The 24,988-nt window shown below is 33.4% G+C and overlaps 1 protein-coding gene across 1 annotated transcript; it reads left to right on the forward strand.

The window, feature by feature from the left end:
- Window positions 1–21,185: 21,185 nt before the first annotated feature.
- Window positions 21,186–21,953, forward strand: LOC129226589 (dachshund homolog 2-like). The gene has a single exon (XM_054861213.1). The coding sequence runs from the start codon at window positions 21,186–21,188 to the stop codon at window positions 21,951–21,953; it is 768 nt and encodes a 255-aa protein (XP_054717188.1).
- Window positions 21,954–24,988: the final 3,035 nt, after the last annotated feature.

Consider the following 24,988-nt stretch of genomic DNA (forward strand, 5'->3'; position numbering starts at 1 on the left):
TCCAAAATTTAGCTATTGCCAAGTCTCCTAAAAATGAACTCCCCTAAATAAGCGTTGAAAGAGCTTTAAGTTTTTAACTATTATCGTTATCATAGGAAATCCCTATAACCACAGAGCCTTTGAACTTTCCATTTTCATTTAAATGCTGGCTGTATTTATTACCCTCACTGAGATATAAAATTTTCGGTACTTTTTCGTTTTTGGAATACGTCACTTAGTTTGGTTAGAGCCGCTATATAGACCGACGCATCAGCTTAAGTTTAGCCTTTTTGGATCGGATTTTTCATTGTTGCACTGCCAGGGTTACCATAACAATGTTTCGGATTTCGCCAAATTTGCCGAAAATAATACTTTATTTAATAAACAATTCACGTGCCGCTAATAATCGCTCGCAGTGAACAATCATCAAACGCGATTACTCACCAGAAAAGACAACCACTCAAACACGCGCTCCGATTCAAAAAGGCTGATCTTAAGCTGATGCGTCGACTCGTGCTTGCTTTCTACCTGAGCCAAAAAAAAAAAAAAAAAATACATACAAAAAAAAAAATAATTTGAATTTTTGGCATCTTGAATTCAAATTATGTTTTTCGCAATCACGAGCGTGTGTGTTTGTGTAGGCGCATGTGTGTGGGTGCGTAAGTGTGTGCGTGTGTGTGTGTGTGTGTAGGCGTTCGTGTGTGTGTGTAGGCGTTCGTGTGTGTGTGTAGGCGTTCGTGTGTGTGTGTAGGCGTTCGTGTGTGTGTGTAGGCGTTCATGTGTGTGTGTAGGCGTTCGTGTGTTTGTGTGTAGACGTTCGTGTGTGTATGTGTGTAGGCGTTCGTTTGTGTGTGTGTGTAGGCGTTCGTGTGTGTGGGACATGGACGCCACCGCCCAGCAAAAGTGGATTTCGGGGGACAGTGCTCAGGACCAGCCGCGCCGCCGCCGGTGGACGGTGGTGCTGCAGGCCTGGTCCAAGCTGGAAAAGGAACCACAACGCCAAAGACAGTCAAATGAAAGCAATAAGCAATCGTGATTGCTCAAAAAAAAAAAAAAAAAAAAAATACGTCGTCGCAGTGTTTGGTCATCTTTTCTGATTTTATACATTAATGGAACTTTTCATATTTGTTAATGACTCATTGCATGTATTTGGTGGATTATTTAGCATTTTACTGAAGTCTTTTAATATTGATACATTTACTTGGTGGATTATTTCAAGCAACTTTTTCATGCTTTTCTATAGCTTGTTTTTATTGTTATTATTATTGTTAGTGTTATTCGCCATGCTACTTTTTAATTGCTTAATTTAGTTTGGCGTATTATTTTTCATATCAGTGGAAGTTTCTGTCTTTTTATGACTTGCATTCCTTAAAAGTTCATTTAAAAGATAAAATAAAGTAAGACAAGTAGTTTTATGTAACTTTGACTTAACACGGCCTTGGCGATATCTACAAGTATAATCGCAATGCTAGAATTTAGAAATTGAAGTTATCGAATGCTCTCCTACTATAAAATGTTTAGTCTGCAATAGGGATGAATAAATTTAAATCGCCAAAAATTAAAAAAATGCGCCAAGTGCCAATCTTTGACGGAAAAGTACCTTTATTTCAATGTAATCTTGTTAAACAGGTTTTAAACATTAAAATTTCTATTTAAGCAGCATTGTTTTAGAAAACATATGTAATGACTAATCGATCAGATTTTTTTTTTTTTTTTTTTGACTTCGCCAAGTGTTCAACGTTATGAATTTCATAACGTTGAGAGATATTTTTCGTCGCTAATTCTATAGAACTGCAAACCATAACTTTTTTAAAATTGAAATAAATGACGCCAAAATATACAGTGCACCAAAAATTAATTAAAATTTATGGAAAGACACATTACACATCAAAAAGTTTTCTACATATAAATCTGTCCTTAATTTATTTCAAACAGAAAACAATTTGAACATTTTTAAAACTGAGAGAAAACGAAGGCAAAAATTTCAGGTAACACTTTGGCCTAAACATCAAAAAAATTTTTTTTAGAATTTATTAATACCGCTTTTTTGAAACTGAAGGCAATAGTGGTTTTTTTTGCCTGCAACTCAAAAGATTTCTGAAATAGTTAGCTGAGTGATCAATGTACTCATCTTTTGACGGTGGCCGTGAAAGAAAAAACATTATGTATCCAACGAGTTCAGTTTCCAGTCGATGATCAAAATTCTTAACCGATGGATCCAATCGCAAATCAAAATCGTTAATTTCATCCTTCGTTTGCTTATGTTTTGTCAGGTGCTTGATATAACTTCGCATTGCATCTAGATCTTTGACTGAGGTCTTGACGTTTTCTGACATCTTCAAGTTTATCTGAAATTGAGTAGATGGGTTAGTCAACGCTATAAGTTCCGAGCTGAGGAATACACTTAACAGTGGAAGCAGTTGAGTTATCGTAACGCAGAACAGGGGATATTTCGATGATTGAGAATCTGGCGATCTTTCTTCATTGGCGTCAATTTTTGGCTCCAGCACCTACGCGAGAGGTATTTTTCTTTGCAAATCAAAACAAAGAGATCGGAAACAATCTATTCACATAGGGTTACTATAAATTAGCAGGGTTACCGAAATAAATTTATTTACGCCAAAAATGAAACGAGCGCGCTAGATTCCCAATTATCGAAATATCCCCAAGGAACATGCCAAATTGGTGAAAAAATATATCATCGGTTAAATAGTTGTTGCCATTTCTGTTCCTCAGTACGCCAACTTTGGCTGTGGCCACACTAAATTTCGCTTACGCTTGTAGGTAGTAACAATCGCTGAAACTCATGTCAACAAAGCGGGCGCTACAGGGAACCCCTATTTTTCATTACGTTGCCATTGATTGGTGGATTGATAGCAGATCATAGTTGCATTTTGGCGGACGATATCTCAGGCCCGAATGCAACTTACTTCTTTTTGAATTTTAATATAAGTTAAATTTAAAAACTTCCGAGAATATGAAAGCAACCCGCCTGTCTGGACTGAACACATTCGTAGTCAGATGGATTACAAATTCTTAATGGATATTAAAAAGCTAAAAAGCTATTTAGAATGCATCCAACTCAATCAGATCCAACACACTGCTATTAAAATAATAATATCAAGGGGAAAAAAATCATCCAGCATCCGACTCCAAGCATTCATTTCAATTTTTTTTTTCTTCGCAATCTCAAATTGCGATAGGAATTGACTCGTTGAGTTTCTTATTTCTACAAATGGAATGAAATGGAAATTAAGGAGATTGCACCCGACATAATATGACTGGTGATTTCCTACATTTGGTAGCACGCGGCATATCCATTTAAAAAAAGTTCATTAGGATGCTGTAGTGAAGATATAGTTATTACAACCATTTTTCACTGTAGACCTATTATAAAGAGTATATTTAGTGGCTTTTTTATTTTTCATCTAACTTAAACAATGGGAATTTGTAATCTGTTAATTTTTTATTTAGATGAAGTTTTTGCACTGAAGTTCATCTATATAACAGTGTATACGAAAACGCTTTTTAATGTAAAATCTGCTTTAGTTTAGCTCTGAATGAACGTAAACACTTTGTAACCATGACGACGAAAATTAGTCACTTTAAATATATATTAAAAACAACGAGCTGCACTTATTCTCGCCGTCACGGTAATCTAAAAAATCAAAGGAACTTCCAAAATAAAGTGAGAATGAAAAGCAATTCATCATTGCTCAAAAAATAAATATATATATATATAATTGCATGCGAAAAACAGCACAATAAATGACTGTTTTTTGTTCTGCCTATAAAATTATAAAAACTGGATTAAGCTGGTCTTGATGCTAAACCGATCCCAGATTAACGCTTCAATTGTGCAGCAAAAAGTCATCTTTCTCTGGGTAAGGTGGATTCTAACGAGAGTTTTTTTATTCTTTTAATGAATGTTGATAACAAATGATGCATTACAGTTACAAGTTTGTGGAGCATTGAGCTTTTTAGTCCGTATTGTAGTATATCCTATTAACAAAGAATATATTTAGACAACACTAAAACACAAAGATTCAATAACAAAGATTATCTTAAAAAAATCCAAGCACTTTTTGACATTTTTAGATTTCGTCATTACAGTCCTTCGCCATTGCTCCAGCGCCGAAAAGCGCGAAAAGAGAGAGCGAAAGTACGAAGGAGTAAGAGGAGCAAGAATAAGAGAAGAGAAAGAGCATCCGAAGACCAAAACTAAAAAAATATGGCGCTTCGGAAGATCCCCCCCCCCCCTCCTTTTCTTCAGATGGTCGAGTTGGGAGTATTGGTGGAGCAGATGTCGGCGCAGACGATTCGAATCGGCGGGCAAGCTCTCTGATTGGCCGGGGGGCGGATGCTTTACCTGGGACACTGAGAGACAAAGTTGTCGAGACGGAATCGGACTTCGCTTCCCCATAACCCCTTTCGCGGAGTTTCTCTTCGATTCTCCATCCTCTGCTCCTTTCCTCTGTCGTTCTCGATGGCCTCTTTGCTCCTCAGAAGTCTGGGGATTTTCCACTCATTACGCTAATCTTATTTGAAAATCACGCTCGTTGTTATCTGTTTCGCTCTATAAACTCGTAAATTATATTTTTAAAAAATATGTTTCTATGGTTCGACAAAGTTCAAATTTAACGAAAAGAAGAAATTTCGGGGAAACAAGGACCTGTACACATTTAAAGTTTCAAAATCGACAAGTCAGATGTCTGATGATCTACTAGACACAGTAGATCCGGCGATTCAAAAAAAAAAAAACTTACTTTCTATTTTTAAGGCATTGCTATTGTTCATGGCAGTGGACTATACAGGTGAAATTTATGGGAATTGGATTTCCGTAGAATAGAGGAGGGTGGCCAAAAGCGGGTAGGCCTTTGTATGCCCCCCATCCCCCCATGGTGTGTTAGCGGCGATGAATACGTACGTCGTATACACCCCCCGAGTTATTATCAATCCCAGCGAAGCAGGAGTGAAGCGGCATGGCGCAACCAAGCTTAAAATAAAATAACAGATTTTTTTAAAAAATACTAAGCACTTATCATAATGCACTCAAAAGGATAAAATAACTTTTGTGGGTCAGAAAGGGCAATTTAATTATTCCTGTAGTTTTCAATTATTCCCAGAAAAAGACTTCACAAAAGAAGAAAAGTGCGGCTCAAATCATATAGAGAATGTTTTACCATTATCTAGCTTTCAGTCATAAATTTGAGTGTTGAAGCATGCATATTTTTCTTAATAGGAAAGTTCGGCTTGAAATGACTTGAGCGCACTTTTCTTCATTAGTGAAGTCTTTTTTTTTTTTTTTGGAATAATTGAAAACTACAGATATACTTAAATTGTCCTTTCTGACCCAGAAAAGTTATTTTATCCTTTTGAGTGCATTATGATAAGTGCTTAGTATTTTTTTTAAAAAAATCTCTTATTTTAAAGCTTTTCGTTTTCAAACAAAATTTTAGATTTTCATTTTTTAGCGTTAAGTTGTAACTTAAGATTAAACAAATCATTTACTGAAATTCCGAAGTCTAAGTAGTCTAGTTGCTGAGATAAGCAAAAGAATGGTTCACACAGCGTATAAGTTACTTGTGATAAAGATCTTAGTATGTCTTTTTACTTAGCCCCGTTATGGATTATTGGCATAGATGAGGATAAAAACCCTAAGAAAGCAATGTCAGTGAATAAATTTCATTCTTGCTCCAGAGAGGCCTTGATTCAAAATTTTCATTTTAATTGTTATTAGCATTAAATTTGCAAGGCAACAAAATTTGTAACATTGGCGTTTATCTTGAAATATTTAATGGGGAAATTACATGAAATTTGTTATTTTCCATCCTAACCGAAATAATAATTTTATTTCCGATTTTTAATTTTTCAGCATTAAGTTGTACCTTAAGATTAAGCAGTTTTGTTTCTTGTGAATAGTCGAAGACCAGCTTTTTTTTTTTAATTGTTAATAATATTAACTTATTCTAACACTATCCACCTATAAACTACGATGGTGATTCCGTTTTTTTAATTATTAATTTAAGGTTATAATTATTAAAATAAAAAACGTGCCTTTGTGCAAAGCAGGTATAGGATTTAATTATATATTTATTTAAAATTTCTTGACTCGTGTGCTGACTTCTCTTTCAATAGGATAAGTATAACTTTAAAAAGTTATTTTTTGGGATGGCACAATTAATTAGTCTATTAATTAACTCAGTTGTTTCTTTATGTTTTATGAACAAATGTACTGACTTTAAATTCTATTAACTCAACTGTTTTATTTTTTTATATAATGGCAGGTAGATAGTCAACTATTTTAATCATTGACAACTTCATATTTGATTGGCAAATGTACCAAACCGCAATTAGTTAAGCTTACCCACTTTGGGCTCCTTGGTAGGGCACAGTGGGCTTTTCAAATATTTGTAAAAATTGATAATAAATAAATATTAGGTTTGAAATACTACAAAAATCACTTTTTATTTTGAAATTCAAGAACCCTGCTAGAAAATAAAACCGAAATTGTTGCGATTAAAATCCAAAAACTACAATTTTCGAGCGTTCTCCAAAAACCTACCCGCATTGAGCCACCCTTCCCTTATATAACGCAAGATATTACCCATCAAGGAACACTTCTACAGCTATAAAAAAATCTCTTCCACCAATATTAAATTATGAAGCTTCGAACTATAGCAACTAATCGATTCATCAATGTGTTTACTTTCTTCCACTTCAGTGATGATATTTGCTTAAGTATGCATTCTTATATTCCTTTGTAACCAACACTTACATACTCAAAATATTTTGAGTGTCCAAAAAAACTTTACGCATATTTCGAAGCCAAGGGCGTATATGACTGTTTTTTAAGTCTATGAGTGTTTTCCGAAAGACTAGCATAATGAAGGGACAATGAGACAGTTCAAAGAAAATTCACCTACGTTTTGGTACTGTTCAGAAATTTTCAAAAAATAAGTATACATATAAGAAAACTTATGATTTTTTCTCATGAAGCCATTTTTTACAAGTACTCTTCCCCCCTTCAAGTCGGAAATATGAAATACTTGACCAAAATTGTTTATATTTGGTCCACAGTGTACTATGGTAAAATGTATCTTATAAACAAAATTTCAAGTTTGTAGGTGAAAACTTAAAAGAGTTATGATATGGCCAGTATTCCGGACTTGTACAATCCCTATATGATAGTGTTGTCAATCCTAAAACGAAAAACGCTTTCACAGATAACAATAAGTAAAATGTGAAGAGTAAATTACGATAAAATCAATTTAATTAATTATTAAATGATTAGCAGCTGTTTAAAGTTCATGTCGGTATACCGGACGCCGGGTCTGGAAGGGGTTTTAAAACAAGCAAATATCGCGGTTCCTTCGTGCTTGTTATAAAACAGTTCGACTGTTGTTAAAATCTCTTTCTATATTTGCTAAAATAAAATTAATACTTGTAAAAATCGTTCGATTGATACAAATTTTAAAAGTTATATTGAATAACAAAAAAGAAAAAGAAGAAAAGATAGAGAAAGAAAAATCAGTTATAAGTGCAATTATATAAATGAAGTCATGGAGTAATTCGCTGCAATAATGATACTTATTCAAGTAATGATAAAAAAAGAGGGCTACGGAGTCGGACTGATATTGGGGTAAAGGAGCTGGAATCTGATTTGGTCATTTTCTCTTCGAGTCTGCAGTTCTGCCAAGCTTGCGGAGTCTTAGTCGAACTGATTTGGAGTAAAGAAGACGAAGTCGAAGTTGGTCCCAAAAAGAGTTTAGTTATATTTTCTTCTTTTATTTCTAAACTAGAAAGTCGACCGTCAAGGTATGTCGGGTGAAAATTGCTTCTACATTTGAACGAAGCCATTGCATGTTTGATGATATTTTGATAGTTGAAATTTTAACCCTAACTCCAGTGGATGAAACAAGTTCTTCAATTCATCTAAGAAAAAACTTTCGAAACGCATATTTTCATACCCTGGGATTATTAATTGGGGTGTGCATTTGCTAATCAGACACCCTAATCATTAAAGTTACAGCTGCACTTTGTAAAAACGTTACTATGTTAAATATTCTTGCAAAAACTGCGTTGGTAAATTTTCGAATGAGTATATAAAACGAGATTTCTTGAATAATTTTTATTTGGCAAATTGGGTTCTTTCCCATTTTCAATTTTTTTTTTTTTTTTTCTGAAAAAGCATGGTTGAAAATATGTGTTGAGTAACTTTTTTCTTAATTTTGACTTATATTCTCCCCTAAAGAAATAATCGTTAAAGACGTGCAGTCGCTATTTTTATTTTCGCTGCTGACGTCTCAAGTGAACAAGTCGCTAGGGTTACCAGAACAAAGTTTCAGAACACTGCCAAATTTCTCCAAATGTATATTTTATTTAAATGACAATTTTCGGTTTCTAAATTGCTCGCAGTGAAAAATCACCAAAAGGCGATATCTTGAACGAAAAAACTACCACGAGTTCAGATTCAAGATGTCTTCACTTGTGACGTCACACGATGAAACCTTTTGTTTTAGAAATCTGACATTTCAAAAAATTAACTAATAAGTAAATGAGGGGAAAATAAACGTATTTTCTGGCTGCTCTATGTTATTATTATTATTATTTGACCTATTCTATCAATTTCAGTAACGAAAAGTAGTACTCATGAGTGAAGGAAGCACCCCCCATTACTCCAAAACTTTATTTTTTTAGTTATAAAAAAAGGTAAGTAAAAACAAGCTTGTTTTTGATAGAAGGAATATTCCTTTTATTGGTTTCCTATTGAATGTCAATCTTCGACACAGCCAATCATGACTCTTGCCATTCATGCGGTTGCACGTCGTCGAAAGCACTGGACCCCTTTTTAATACCGAAAAGCAGACGATTATACAAGTAAGGCAAAGTGTGTCGAGGTGGTGACACGATCTTGTCGATCTTCGATTTGAAGTGTTCGAGTGAAAAAAAAAGCTCTTCAATGTGTAGTCACACTTCAATGCTTTTTTCCCGAGATGATGGTAAAGTTCAGATTTCATTCTTTCGGGGCAATACCGTGACTAAAGCTGCCATGATGGCTGCTGAAGATGCGAGTTTTTACAATAATCTTGGACTTAACACCAAGATGTGCGAATAATAGAAGAAAAACTGAAAGAGAAATTCATTGCAGTTTGCAACGTGCTTGAAGAAGTTTCTTTTTTTTTTTTATTATTAAAAACTACCTTTCAATCCTTTATCAGATAACTAGTGTCTGAAAGACAGGTATTTCTTGCTAAGGATAATACGTTTTATGTTAAGAAAAAAAAAGCCTTGCGGTGATTTTTTTACTACGTCTAGTAGAAGTCTGTATATGTATGGCATGATGCACAGAAGGTGGTATACGTAGAAACTCTCAAGTTTTTCTTTTTCCAATACTTTTTCGATTTTTTGTTAAAATATGATTTGTCGCCTCGGGGAAAATCGGTAAAATAACTTACTATTATGCAGCTTCAGCCGTTATAGAAATAAAGAGTAACGAAAAAAAGGGGTGAGAGAAAGCTTTTCGAAAAAGAAAAGTTAAATAAAAGAAAAGGGATAGCATTTTTTCGTTCGTCATTCGTTTACCCAAGAAAGATGTTATTTCTTAATAGTTAATTGAATAAAAAACTTTTGAGAACGAAATTCAAAAAAAAAATAATTTGAAAAAATTTATTTTTATTAATAAAATATATATACATACTTTTTAAAAACAAAATTTTCCATGGAAAACGATCTAAAAATGTGTTTTATGACTTGGTAATGCACGCATTGGTAAATTTAAGTCCAGGTACTGGAGTATTATATAATGCAATATTTGGTGGGGTACTTAGCATAGGAGACCCCTCTGCGGAAAGAAGAAATATAGATTAAGAACGCATTTTCTGTAAAACTTGGCTTCGGCACCTATGTACTCTATTTTTGTTGAAAATAGTTTTCCCGTTGCCTTTTAATTTACTTCTTTTTAATAAAATCAAAGTTTTCACGCGTATATGCAAGTATTTTTTTTTCTTCTCCCATCCTTCATTCGTTTGCTCATGCTACGTAATCTTACTTTTTTCGCAGAATTCTTTGATTTTTTTAAAATTATCACTTGTTTTTGATCGTTTTAAGAAGAAGTTTTCATTTCTTTTCGATTGTTTCTTTTTATTTTATATGATATCATTACACATCATAAATTTTTTTACGTTATCAAATTGCGTATACGTCCAGAATGCGTCGATTACAAAATGACTTTTACAAAAACAACTTTATTATCTAACAATCTTGTTCACGTTTTTATTATTATTTTTATATACGTATCTATTTATCTATATAACTACCTATTTATTAATTTATTTATCTCTTTATCTATTTATTTATTTATATATTTATTGGCTTTTTTTATATTTTTTTATTTATTTATTGGCGAAGGGGGGAGGGAGGTTGATATGTTGGATTTTTCCAGCAAATTTAATGCTATTTTAAATTTGATATCATATTTATTTCTTCAAATTCTTTTCTGGCTATTATCAAGGAAGCGCGTTCTTTTCGGAAGGTGTCTTTGATTTCATGATTTATTGAGTATTTCTCTTACTTCAGGTATGATACATGAAGGAGACAACTAATACTGTTATGCACAAACGGTCAGCAATTTGTCATTTATTATTTATTTTGATGTTACAAAAGCCACAATTTATTTTTAGAGAAATGCTAGCATTACTTTTTATAATCTATATATATAAAAATCTCGTGTCACGATGTTTGTTCGGGGTAAACTCCGAAACTACTGAACCGATTTATATCAAATTTCATACGTATCTGTAATTTGGTCCAACTTAAAGGATAGGATGGTTTTTATAATTTTTTATGGCAAATAAAAGGTTAATTATGCATTAATAGTGTGTGTTGATTGTTTGGTTCTGTAAATTCTTAATAAATGGCGCTGTAAGTTGATTCAACCTCAAAAGTTTTATTCTTAAGTTAGATAAAATTTACAAATGATATTATGTTACGGATATTGATGGTTATCAACAATATCGCCGTAGCAGGGAGGAGTATAGAGGCCACACTTTTCAATGTAAATGTCAAATTCTACAAATCAAGTTGAAATTGATATAAGCAGCTTGTAGTTCCATACTCACCACTACTTTTAAAAACGTATGAGGCTCATATAAATGTCGAGTTTTGCAGGTCCGTGCATTCCACTAAATACTTTGTCAAATACGTTATTTAAGATCCTTATTAAGTCGCATTTGAGGTACGTGATATGGACAAAATTGACGAAATAACTCGATGAGTGGATGTATAAGCAGCAACGAAGCTATCTGGCATAATTTAATTTCCCCATGTACGAAAGAGATCCTTCTGTACAGCATCTTGCAGTACATCTTGGAAACGGTCAACGAGTGTATTTTACCGAAGATATTTTCTACGAAAAGCACTTGAACACCAAAAACGTCCCTGATTTTTTTTTTTTTTTTTTCATTTACATTGTCAAAAACCTAATGTGTTTGGCCCGATTCTCAGAAATAAAATTATTTAACAACGTTCCACGCTATTTTACATGTACTGTAAAAAAACCCGAAATGTACCTGATTATTTCCGTGGAACATCTTGAGATTTCACGGTCCTCAACAATTTTGTTTTGAAATCAAGTATCTGCGTCAAAAGGTTTCCTGAATTGCTACAAACGTCATGAATGCAGACTTCTCAATGTTGCGAAAAATATTTTTAGCTCCCAGTTTAAAGATTAACTGAGCGTATTTATTAAGTGTATCGGCTTCAGGTCAACTATGTTCCGTCTGCATTGCCTAAAAGCTCCCAGAGAGAATAAAGGAGCCTCTGGATTCCGGAACTTTGCAGAAATTGTAGGCGAGTTAGACTTATGGTACTTGATATGGACGTCAAGGACAGCAAATCTACGGACTTGCAAGTCTGTCTTACATTTTGCCATGCTTTTAGCATTATTGTTTGCGCTTTCTTGGAAAAGTAGAGAGCTGTTAAGCTTTGTATTCAACTTACCTAAGTTTTTTCTGACGGTTCAGTGACACGACTGGCTTTTAGCCTAGGATAGTACTGAATTCTTGAAAAAGATTCCAGGATAATTTCAGTAAGGTTAATGAATTGTAGTGAAGAACTGACTTCACTACTGTTGTCATGGTCCGTCCAGATGGACGTAACTCCCAATGGGATTAAGTGAGTCTCTGGATTCCATAACTTTCCAAGAGTAACAAGCAAGTGGAATACTTTCCTTTTTTTTTTTGCAAGATACGTTACTGGAAGAAATTCGCCGTATTCACTGCCCTTTTTTTCCAGGACATTTCTTAATTGTTTTTACTGTTTTGAATAAAATCAAAAAAATCATAGAAGCCACGCAAACAAAGAACACAACATTCATCAATGTCGGGCATAATTAAAAATTAAAGCCAGGACATTGGGACCAAAACTTTACCCAAAACAAAACTGTGCTTCCAAAAGAAAGTGAACGTTGTTTTTGCATTTGTTTTCGTTAAACATTCCCGAACAGACGGGAATATTTGCAGGTCGTTATTTTTCGAGTGTTTAGTACATATCACGATGCATTTCGCGAATTGTAATTATTGGTAGCACACAATCATTGGGAGTTGCATTTTCTAATGCAGGTTTTGCATAACGAGAAACAGTATTCGTCAACTGTTTAAGATGATTTTGGCGATATAATATCCAACACAACCATCATTTCTGCGGGGAAACTATGTAAATTTTATGCTTGAAGATGTACTCCATAAAGTTACACAAAAACACCGATGTTCTAATCAAGATTTTACACCAAAGATGTATGATGCAGCTTTAGTGTTGATTGAAGATTTATGCATTTCAATTTCAAATCTGTTGTTTAGTCATTACGGTGTGATATCACCTGATCGATTGGTCACCGACTTAGTTAACACTGATTTACAACGAGAGAAAACAGTGCAATGACGCTGTCTTAGCTACAATTATTGTAAATAATGAGCCATTACTGACAGCTGGAAAAAACATCATAATCAGATTGTGCTGACCGTTGATGCTGAACAAGGCTATACAGTTGTCGATAAAAACAAAGTCGTAAACATTCCAACAGAATTTTTAAATTCTCTGGATATACCAGGAATGCCACTAGACGGTTTCTGGTTGAAAATTGGTTGACCAATTATTCTTTTTCACAGTTTAAACCCACCTATATTATGCAACGGTACACGTTTCTTCATCAAAATTTCTACAATTTTGACGGAAAGAGTTTAAAGGAGAAATTTTTGTGTTACCACGTAATCCATTTACAGCGTCATAATTTTCAAACACATTTGGAAGGCTTCAATTTCCGATTTGTTTAGCTTTTGAAAAGACCATAAATAGATCTCAAGACCAAACAATGTCTACTTTCGGTTTGGACTTGAAACATACATGTTTCTCTGATGGGAAACTATCTATCGCTTGCTCACAAGTGGGAAAGTTATCATACCTATTCGTGTTAGCAAAACAGAGGTTGAACAAGAATATTGTGCACAACTTAGTGCTTAGATAATTTTCAGTTTTCAAATAATAGAAACAATAGGTCGAAGTCAATGTTATCTACCTCATTTATAAATTTAATTTTTATATGTTTTTAATTTAGTTAATGTATTTTGTAAAGAAGTTATTGTTAACAAACTGTAGAGAAATCTGAGATAAATAAAATGTAGTGTACATTCTAAAAGTGTATGTTGATTTATGCTTAATTTCTACGTTCCGATATTTTACAATCAGTTTCGATATTTACTATTACTTTCAAGTTATATTGCTTTGATTTATGGCGGAAGTCATACTTGCAAAATTTACTAAGAGTAAGTATAGTTCTTTTGCCATTGAAAATTTAGTTAGCGCTTACTAAATTCAATAAGTACTTTTTTCAGCCTAAAACGCCCATTATCAATCTCATATGATATGTTTTGAAATTGGCTAGACTATTTTAAGCTTCACTAAAAATATTAATTAGATTCTATCAAAATACTGAGTAAAAGAATATTTAATTCAACTACTTCGCCGCAGCAACGCGTGTCTGGGTCAGCTAGTGTTATTATATATAAAAGAAAGTCTTACGTTTTCTTAAGGCTATGCAAGTTATTTGCTGAATTTTACCTGCTGCATTTGCAATTAAGTTATTTAAGACAAAAAAAAAAAAAAAACTACATCAGATAACAAACATGATTTTAGATCAACTACTAGTAGATTAAGCTGTCGACAATAGATTAAAATCACCTAGTTCTTAATAGTTTTTTTTTTTTAATTTAATCTCTTCATAAGTGGTATATTCAGCCGAACGTTGGCAAGCTCATTTACATAACACAGTTGATGTTCGATTTTACGAACCTACAATTTCATAAATACTTAAAACAGCTCACTCATCTGGTGTGCTAATTCCACACTAGCTACCAGTTTGTTTGGCTCTCTTGGCTCCCTTAAGAGGTTTTTCGCCTCCAGCTCAGGTAATTCCTATTCCGGGCTGATGAGTGCTAATAAGCACGAAACTGAAGTCCTCGGATGGTATAACTGAGCTGGCGGTGTATTTTAAGCATTTCTGCCTTAGCCCTAGCTTTGGGAGGTAACTTACTACAAAATTTCATAGATAGTTTACCAGTCTAAAAAAATATTTTTATTAAAACAATGTCACTCGAATGTTTCATGAATTCTAGATTTTCGGAATAGTTTTCTCGAGCCAAAGGGTGAGTCATGAGTTTTGCAATAAATCATTTAATAGTTTCTTTATTTTAGCATTGCTGATTTTGGAATCCTAGCATTCAGAAGGTCATCGTGTTGTTCCGCCTTAACCATATTACAACCAGTTCAGCCATACCAAGATAAAACCTAAATATGATGATAATCAAAACCACGATAATTTATACTAATGGTATAAAAACGCTCTTGCCACAGTGATGTGGCGCATCGAATCTTTACCTTTAGCACAGCATATATTTTCCTTTGCCTCTGCTGCATTATGGCCCTACTCGAACTCTTAAAGCAAAATTTCTCTCATAACCTTAGTTTCCCAGCTCACTTTTAATAGGGTCATTTGGGGTAAAATAGGTCAAAAAACAGCATCTTTACAGTCATATCTTGATAGGAAAAATATATGAATTCAACCAGTGAATAAAATGCTCAGGATATGCAAATAAATACTCCTTATGACATTTGAAGTGAAATATCTGATAAAAAATATTGATACTAATAAATAATTCTTAAAATATGTAGTCAATGACTTATTTTACTTCATACGGTGAGGTAAAATAGGTCACGAGCAGAAAAACTTTAATGTCATAATTTCTTAAATAGTTATTTTTATTTTAATTCATTAATGAGAGAGCAATTAATATATAAACATTTCTAAAGAATATTGTTGTCCTGTTATTTATCTAAGGATCAGGAATGACTTCCTATTTGCGATGCGTTAACCTTTAAGAGATCTCTCTGGAAGACAAAGGAACTTTCATTTTCTTTCTAAGTTTCATTGTAGTGGAATTCATTCATTAACTAATCTATTTACATTTCTTCATTTAGTAATTCACCTTCATGTATTGATTAATAAATTAATTTATTTATTAGTTTATTGGTTCACTACCTTTTCATTTATTTATTATTAATTTATTTTTTGCCAATTATTTCGTTTAAAAATATTTTTCACAATCGAATATAAAATATTTCGTTTGAAAAGTGTTTCATTTTTCATTTTGCCCCATGAAAAAAAAAGTGAAATGTCCCCCCCCCTCCCCTTTTGAAAACAGTTTTGTTGCCAAATATAAAAAATAATGTTTTAATGCAAGTTTTATTACAAAATACAATGTTCTTTCTTTATACACTAATTTTCAAATCAAATTTCCAATTTGTTCAATTTGAAAAAGCACAAGCATCTTAACTATTTCATTTTTTCACATTCCCCTACATGATTCCACAGTGTTGAAAAATGAGGGTTTGAAATAGACTTCTTTGACATTTTTTTCCCAAAAACTCAATTTCTATCCTATTTTCAACTGTTGTTGGTCAGCATTAATGCCCCCTGAATCGTTGCACAATTTTCTACTTTTCTTCCAAAAAGAAAAAAGTTTCCTTTTTATTCATTTAGTAATTTAGTGTGAGTGTTTCTCCAAAAATACCGTATTACCCCGCATTATTCGGCATGCCACAAAATTCGGGGGTCACCAGATTTTTAATATCACTTGCCTGGTCCTCTCCGGCATGCCGGAAAAATCGAGATTAGGGGGAAAAATACTATAAAAAATATGTGTTCAGCTTAAAAATGAATATAAGTTCGAAACATATCTTATTAGTTTTTTTATAAGCAGTTTAAGGTCTAAAAATATTTACTAACAATGTTATTTGGCATTTTAACAAGAAAAATATTGTTTGATGACGAATAATTTTATAAAAATTAAATATAAATAAGCAAACATTTAAGCAGTAAGTTACCGCACCTAAACCAGTGATAAAGAATTAACCATAGCTATTCAACAAATAGAAATTTAACTTAATTCTTTAAAAGGAACCTAAAATAATTTATATTAAAGGATTATGAACAAATAGCAGTAACGATGATTACATCTGAATTGATCACTTTATTGGCGTATAGTTAAATCCATTAATAATGAGATACCATAAATAACAAGCGCATATTATATGCAACATACATCTTTTCTCGAAAGAAGTTTACTTTTTATTATTATTTTTTTCCTTTCAGTGGTTTGCTTTCCGATTGGAATTGAATGGGGAAATTTATTTTTGCTTTGTTGAAAAATAAACCTCGGATTATCCGGCATGATGGAAAATTCGAATTTTCCGGCATGCTGGTCAACCTTGCTTTTTTCCGACATGCCGGATAATGCAGGGTAATACGGTAGTTTAATTTACTTATTGGCTTTGGATTTGTTCAACGTACAATCTTTCCAAAGATTTTGGGATTGTTGAAAACTTTCTGCATGCATCCTCTTCTTCTAGCATTCTTCAGAGCTTCTTTACTTACTTTGGATATTTTACTTCAGGTAACTGGTGTAGGTGACAGTGTGCTTATAATAGAAGCTATTACATGTTCAGACCTGGCGTTCAGTATACCAGACATAAACTTTAAACAGCTGCGAATCATTTAATAATTGATGAAATTCCTTGAATTATTTTATAGTCGATTCTTTATATTCTGCTTATTATTACCTAAGAAAGGATTTTTCTTTTTGGGATTAACAGCACTAATATATACACTGTTAAAAATTCAGGAAGATTTTCTGGTAATTGTTACTGTAAAATTGCATCGCCGACGCATCGCTGATTTTTACGGTAATTTATACCGGAGAAATAAGCGATCCCAGCGCCAACTGGTTGCTGTGGCCTACCGAGGAAACCGTAAAATTTTACAGTAACATTTGATTTTTACGGTAATAGTTACTGGGAACATGGATGCCAGTAACAATTACCGTAAATTTTCCGGAAAATTTTTAACAGTGTAGGGTTTGGGAGATATATAGTGGCTCATTTTTCCAACCAAGGTTTTTCGTCGCAAAGGCGAGGATTTTTTTTTCTGATTTTTTTTAAAAGATGTATAATTTTTTATTAATCATTTCAAGCGCTTATATTATGTTTTATTATTATTTGGCGAACATTTTGCAATGAAGTTTGTTTGATATTTTATCATTTTTTTATCTGAAATATTAATTTCAAAAATATAAGTCCGGAATATTGGACGTATCAAAATTCTCTCATTTTTTTGTCTACAAGCTTGAAATTTTGTCTATAAGATACTCTTAACCATAATACACTGTACCAAATATAAACATTTTTGGTTAGTTATTTCATAATTCCGACTGAAGGGGTTAAAAGAGAAATCTATACTTGCCTTGCCTTGTTCCTGTACTTGAAGTAAGAGCCTCACTTATTGTCGAGGTCCTAGATATTGATACAACTGCTGCAACTGCTTTATTTGAAATCAGCTTGCAGAATGGCTTTCTAGGATTCCTCTGCTCAAAACTTCTTTCATTCGATAAAAGAAGCCATTTCTGATGAAGTCTCCAGCAGCATTATCTGGCGAAAATTCTTCAAGCACAAAAAGCTGCATTCTAAATTTTGACTTTTTAATTAAATTATTTTGCACTATAAGTTTATGTTCATTTTTGTATAAAAGGAAGGACAAAGCGATGCATAACCTATTTTAAATTAGTACACAGACATAGGAAAACAAAAAGTAATTTAAAAAGCATGCAAAACATGACCTATTTGAAATGGCTATTCTCGACAAAAAAAAAAAATCTTTTTTTCAATGAACTTATTGGATTAATATTTTACTTCGCTTTACGAAACGGGTCAATTTTTGTCTCTGCGTTGATTAGAAGCAGAGATATTGGCCATAATGAAGAGAAAAATTAGCTGTTACCATCGTCGACAGAGGACTAAATAAACAAGAAAATGAAGATTAAAATATCAATTGTCGATCGCCACCTCAAAAAACAAATTAATAACCTTAAATTCTTCAAACGGTATTAAATTATTGACAAAATATGTTAAACCAAAATTAAGATGCAGGCTTTATATTTTAATTTCTCAAAATATTTTAGCCACATTACATAATGCATTTAGGTACATTAACTTCAGTAAAATAAAAGAAAAAAAAAAAAACCTTCATCGTTTTGCATTTTGAGTTAAAATAAACTGGCCACTATTTCGAAAAAGTATCGACTAATGAAATTGATACTATCGGTCACTGGCAACTAAAGATGTTTCCCAGGTTTGGCCTTTATATTTTCAGGTAAAATCTGAAAGTTTCAAAAGAAAATGTTTTTCTCAAATTGAGTTTTTATATAAATTTGCTTACTTCAAAAATATTAATTACAATGTTCTCATCCTAATTTTATGAAGCTTTGCAGACTTTACTCGTAATGGCAATATTTTATTATTTATGGACTAATCAATGCAGTAAACTTTCCGGAAATCTCACAAAAGTTTCGATGAGTTGTATAAAAGTTTACTTTCCTCAAAATTCTTGCTGCAATCACTAGGTGAGAGTTCATAGGGGGGCACTTTTATTCAAAGAAGTATTTTATAGCATTTTTGAAGTTTTTGAAAATTTTCTTGTATATTCTACAGCTAAAATTTTTATGAAATATAATGGAAACATTTGATAAAAAAATAGTTAATTTTATCTTTTTTTTTAACTAAAACTACATTAGCGAATGACAATGTTGCTTAAAATAAAACATCTATGTTCAGCAAAAAAAAAAAGAAAGAAACATGTGTACACATGTATTTCATTTTTATCTTTCATGGCTATCGTAGCCAACAGGAACATTGAACACAATATCTTCGTTTCCACGCTTATCAAAAGATGGCGCTAGTGGTTATGATGCCATGTGCTCCTCGGAAAGCTCTTAGTTTCTACAGTTGCAGGAGTAGAAATAACATAGTTATGTTTGAACGGTGATTCTCTGAAAAATGAAATTGGTTTTAAAAAAGGAAATAATATGATTTTGCTAAAAACAAGGTCAAGCACTTTTTTCCGAATATGTGCATTTTTATTTGTTTTTTAGTTGCTTCTTTCTAAACAAATATTGCTTTTGCACTTCGTTTAAATTTTTAAAATATCGTATTGGTCCATATGACTATAGAATATTTCAAAATAAATATAACCAAATGCGTCATTGAGATTGAAAAAAAAAAAAACAGTATTTTGGCTCACTGAGTAAAGTCAAAGAGTGTCGCGGTTCCCACCAAGGGGTCAGGCGCAGACTGCGCCGATGAATTTTTTACGAGGGGTTGTTTTAAGGAGTAGTTTTCACTTCTTTTCGGGGAGTGGAGGAGGGGGTTCTTGCTTTTGGGGGGAGGGTCTTCGCGATATTTAGGGGGTGTGCATCCTTGCTCTTGGAGGGGGGGGGGTACCCCTGAACCCATGAAGATTGCAAAAAAAAATTTTCCACGAGGGAAAATATTAAGGAGATATGTATGAAAAGAAAAAAAAAACATCTTTTAGTTTCTGTTCGCAAAGCATTTGAATGTAAACGATGCTCTGCATAGATGTTCTTCTTAAAAAATAAATATGTATAATCGAATAAGATGATGATGAATTAATAAATACTTTAAATAAGATAATTAGCAATGAAAAAAATACAATTATTTTCTCTTTTATCGTTCTTGTTAATTTAGATTATTGTTTGATTAAGGGGAAACTATTGTTATGTAGTTTTTACTTTTGTTTTTCTATTTACCCTGTGACTAGTAAAATTAGGTAATGAAATTAAAAAGTAAATACATAAGATTTCTGTTGGAAAGAACAATTGCAATTTCTCCCCCCCCCCTCTTTTTTTTATACGAGTAAATTTTTAAATAAACAAAATAATTATTTTTAAACAACTGCTTGCACAACTAACCAATTTATTAGTGATTACAAAATTATTATCATTGTTATTGCTCTAAGTCTTCGGCAAATCTAAATTCGACTATTGTTACCATAACTAGGAACGAAATTCATTTCTAATAAAAAATAATAAATGAATAAAAAAAAATCACAATACAAAAGAACTTCAAAGAAGAAAGACATAAAAAAGATGCAGCACGTTCAAAAAAAAAAAAAAATGCCCTCTGTAAAAATGTAAGCAAAGAAATTAAAAGAAAAGGAAAGAAGAAACCTTCTCTTTCTCTCTCTCTCTCTCTCTCTCTTGGGCATGACGAAATGTCCGAATCGCCGACAAAGCGCTTTAGCGGCCGAAATCGAAAACATTACCCCCCCCCCCTCGAAAAAATACTCCTCAAAACAAAACAAAAAGTAAAAGTGGGCAGTCCGATTCGGGAATCCGCCGAAACCCGATTGGCGGACCGAAAAAGCGTCGGTTCCGGCTGCTCATATTCGAATACACACCGAAGACCAGCGCCCCCCACTTTGTATTAAAAAAAAAAGAAAAGAAAAGAAAAAAAATGAATATGAAACTGCACCCAAAACAAATAAACGAAAAAGCGCGCTGCGGATTATGAGGACTATAACTGGGTGCCGGGGGGGTCGAGATTCGAAAAGGGGGGACGAGAACGATTCGGCATTTACGCTCTTTGTATTGGCGCGTGACGTTGGAGAGTCGGTGCGATCGCTTATTGGGCGGGAGCGGCAGACGCAAAGAGGGAAGTGCCAGCGGGCTTGACATAATCGCTCTCCCACTGAGAACGAAAGAACTCCGCGCTCCCGCTCTCGCAGACGATAAACACCGCAGACGATGGAGGGAAGCAGCGGCGAAGGCAGCACCTCTCCGTCGGCGGACAGGAACTCACCACCCTCGCTTCAGCACTCGCCAAACCCCGACTCAAGCGGCATGGGGGTCGGTGACTGTGGAGCTTTGTCTTACGCCACCCAGCCGCCCATGGTCAGTCTCAGCCCCAAACACCAACAGCCACCTGTGAGCAGCAACAACGGCATCGTGGTCTCGAGTCCGGGCTACGTTGGTCAGCAGCCCCGGACGTCTTCAGCCAGTCCGCCCCAAATCCTCTCCAAACCCTATACGCCGCCCATGTCGTCGGCCGCCCTTTCCATGAAATCCCCTCTGGAACACCTGCCGGCCCACATGGGCATGCTGGCCATGAGAAACGGCGGGGTGCCCCACCCTCACTACCTGGGAGGACCCCCAGGGCGCGGGGCGCATATCCAGCCGCCCCTCAGCCCCCCTGGACTCACAACAGACGCGACCGCCAATGACTGTCGTCTCATTGACTACCGGGGCGCCAAAGTAGCCGCTTTCTTAGTCAACGGCGATTACTTACTTTGTTTACCACAAGCTTTCGAACTCTTCTTGAAGCACCTTGTGGGAGGACTGCACACTGTCTACACAAAACTCAAACGCCTCGACATTACGCCAATTGTATGCAACGTTGAACAGGTGCGCATTCTAAGAGGCCTTGGAGCTATCCAGCCCGGAGTCAACAGATGTAAGCTCCTCTCTTGCAAAGACTTTGACACCCTCTACAAAGATTGCACCACGGCAAGGTAAGTTGCTGTCCATACCATTTTTCTGAAACTTATCCTCCTGAACACATTTTCACAAGCAATACCACAAATAATCCAATACTTTTGACAATCCTATTCATTCAAAAAGTAATAAATTCATAGCAGAGGAAACACAATAAAACTTATTCATGGTCATTTGTATCTTAAGTGTTCTTGGCAAAACATTCAATGCATATAAATATTGCGCAATGATGCAAGAATTGAAAATAAGTGGGTACTGTTTTTGAAAGTGTACTCAGGTTTAGATTATAGTTAACTTTTTTTGCACAGAACTGTATCCAACTAATATGATTCTAGTGAAAAAACAATTCAGTAGACGAATATTGATATATTCCATAGGAATTTCTCAATATATTGAGCTACAGAAAAGTATTAACTATGTCGGCACGTTGTTACGTAATCTGCGAAATTAAAATTTCTCTTTTCGGTAAACTTTTTCAAAACTTCTTGTGGTAGGACATCCCATTAGATTTCTACCTAAAGTAGGAAAAACAAACTAAGATTTAGTGAATTGTTTTATGTATGACTCCTTTTTTACGCCCTATTATAATGTAAATATTTCGGTCTTCACTCTCATACAATGAAAGTAATATAAAAAGCATAAATAAATGTAATAACAAAAACAGTATTATTTAAGTGCTATTTTAACCTATTTTCTTGGATAAACTTGTTAACTAAAACTTTTTGGATTTTATCTAATTTTCTCTGGTTTTAAATGAAGGTGGAGCATAAGATTTAATGCTGCTTTTTTTTCTTTATCAGTTAGTTTCAATTACGAGTTTTCAAAACGTTATTAACTTGCATGAAACTACTGTTAGAACTAGAAGCGATTTTATGTATCATTAGATTTCTTGAATTTAAAATAGGCGAATTATTGTATTTTGAAAACTTTTCAAAATTCAATAAAATGGACAGAAAAAAAAATCAACATTTATTTTTTGCGAAAGACGAAGCTAAATTTTTGTCAGAAATTTGAAAGCTATTGACAAAGTGCTGAATTTTTCATTTCAGTATCAGTTTATGATCATTGTTTAAATATTTTCACTTTAAATATTGTCATGAGTTAGAAATTTAGACTTTTTTCCGCACATATTACATGTATCATTGTCTCTTTTTTTTTTTTTTTTTGAAATGATAACGTAAGAAATAGGAATCATTAGCTTGATAATAAAATTTAAAATCTCTATAAACTAATATAAATGTGCACATTATATGTGCTATGCATGAAATCTATTGAATTCATTGTAATGTTAATCTAAGTGGGGAGAGGTGGATGCTAATTTTTTCCTACTCAACTGATCAGCTATGTTTTGTATAATTCCTTCTCTAGGGTAAGGTTAAGATTCATAACCGATGATTATGGGGCAACGTTTTTAATTATTATTATTATTTTAATTTTTTTTTTTTTAAGAAAAATATATTGCAGTGTCGAGAAAAAATTCCCTCGCTGTAGAAACATTAACATTATTAGGACATACTTTTGGTACTTTTCTCGGTCCGAGACATATAACTGGGCATCAAGCGATTAGAAAGGCTAAGGTAAAAATTTGCATAGCAGTACATAAATAATTCGTTTCTGCATTATTGTTATTTCTGGTTTAAGATTTTAAGCATTTCAAGCCATACATTTTGCATTGATACTTGTATAACTTACTAAAATTTCGAAGTTTGTACAGTCAACACTTTACAGCGAACAGTATTTTCTTTAAGGGCATTAGTCACCTTATATTGAGAGACCTATTTCATATTGTTTGGAAAAACATTCATTTTTTGTACATTGGAGAATTTGGATAAGCAAACTAGGTGCGGATGATCAACGGTTTAATTTATAGGAGATTGGTGTACATTTTATTTTTAAGTTTAGAAATGCTTAACATGTTTGCAACCCCACTGGATTTTATACTCTAATCCAATTTTCTTGAAGAAAAATAATCTCACGTTAATGATTTTGCATAATATTTTCCTTTTTGATAGTGTTTTTTCAAAAGAAAGTTTTGAGGGTTTCTATATACTTTAATGCTTTTCGCTTTAAAAAAAAAATCTTTCAAAAGTTTTCTTCTAATAATTAAGGCTTCAAAACAAATACAAAAGTGATGTCGATAAAATACTTTGTGGAAATGCTGTGTGTGTGTGTGTGTGTGTGTGTGTGTTTTTTTTTTTTTTTATCTGCGTTTAAATCAATCCAAGCCAAGATTGAGTTAAACCAATTTTCAAAGTTATGTGACTCAAAATTTCTTTGAATATAGTTGCAAAGAATAACGAAAAATAGGTAAAAGCTTAACACATAATCTGGTTTCTGCACATTTTTATTCTAGACTGATTCTTTTATTTCCTTTCTTTGAAATTTACTTTGAAAATGATAGGCCGGTGAAATTGCTTAGATGGTTCAAAAGATGATAAAATGAATCAGCTAAACTTAATCTATAAGACTCATTCTTAGTTTGTTAGTATATTTCGAAAACTTAGTTCATCATTGTCCAACTGATGAGTTATAAGTCTGGTTAAATAGACTATCCGACTTTAAACAACAGCTTAAACATAACTTGAAATTGGAAACTAAACTCTCAGATAGCAGTTCCTAAAAGTTTCGGCATGAAAATTCGTGTAGCCAACTAATAAATTCAACATTTGGACAAACAGCGCTTGGGCAAAACAAGATAAAACTTCACTATCAAGCAAACATTCTGAACAATACTGGCTGAGACCCTTTTTATATGGTTATAGAGTTTTTCAACTATTGGTTTGTTTTATTGCGCATAATGGCATTAACACCTACATAAACAATACTATGTCAAGCATTTTTTTAACTACCTTACTAAAACAATACTTACACCTTAGTATTGTTTTAAGTATTGTTTTAAGAGATAGCAACACTAGTGCTTATGTATTTTTCAGATTGTATAATTAACCCTACACAAGCTTTTAAAAATTTAAGGTTGTTTTTGGAAAGCGTAATACAAGTAATTAAGTCGCTATGGAAAGAAGTCTCACAATTGTCGTTTTTCACTCTCTCATCGT

Source organism: Uloborus diversus, chromosome 7 (assembly GCF_026930045.1).
Source record: "Uloborus diversus isolate 005 chromosome 7, Udiv.v.3.1, whole genome shotgun sequence".
Lineage (NCBI taxonomy): Eukaryota > Metazoa > Arthropoda > Arachnida > Araneae > Uloboridae > Uloborus > Uloborus diversus.

Bases quoted from the DNA above. Each gene is read 5' to 3' on its own strand.
- LOC129226589 (XM_054861213.1), top strand. From the start codon at position 21,186: ATGGAGGGAAGCAGCGGCGAAGGCAGCACCTCTCCGTCGGCGGACAGG.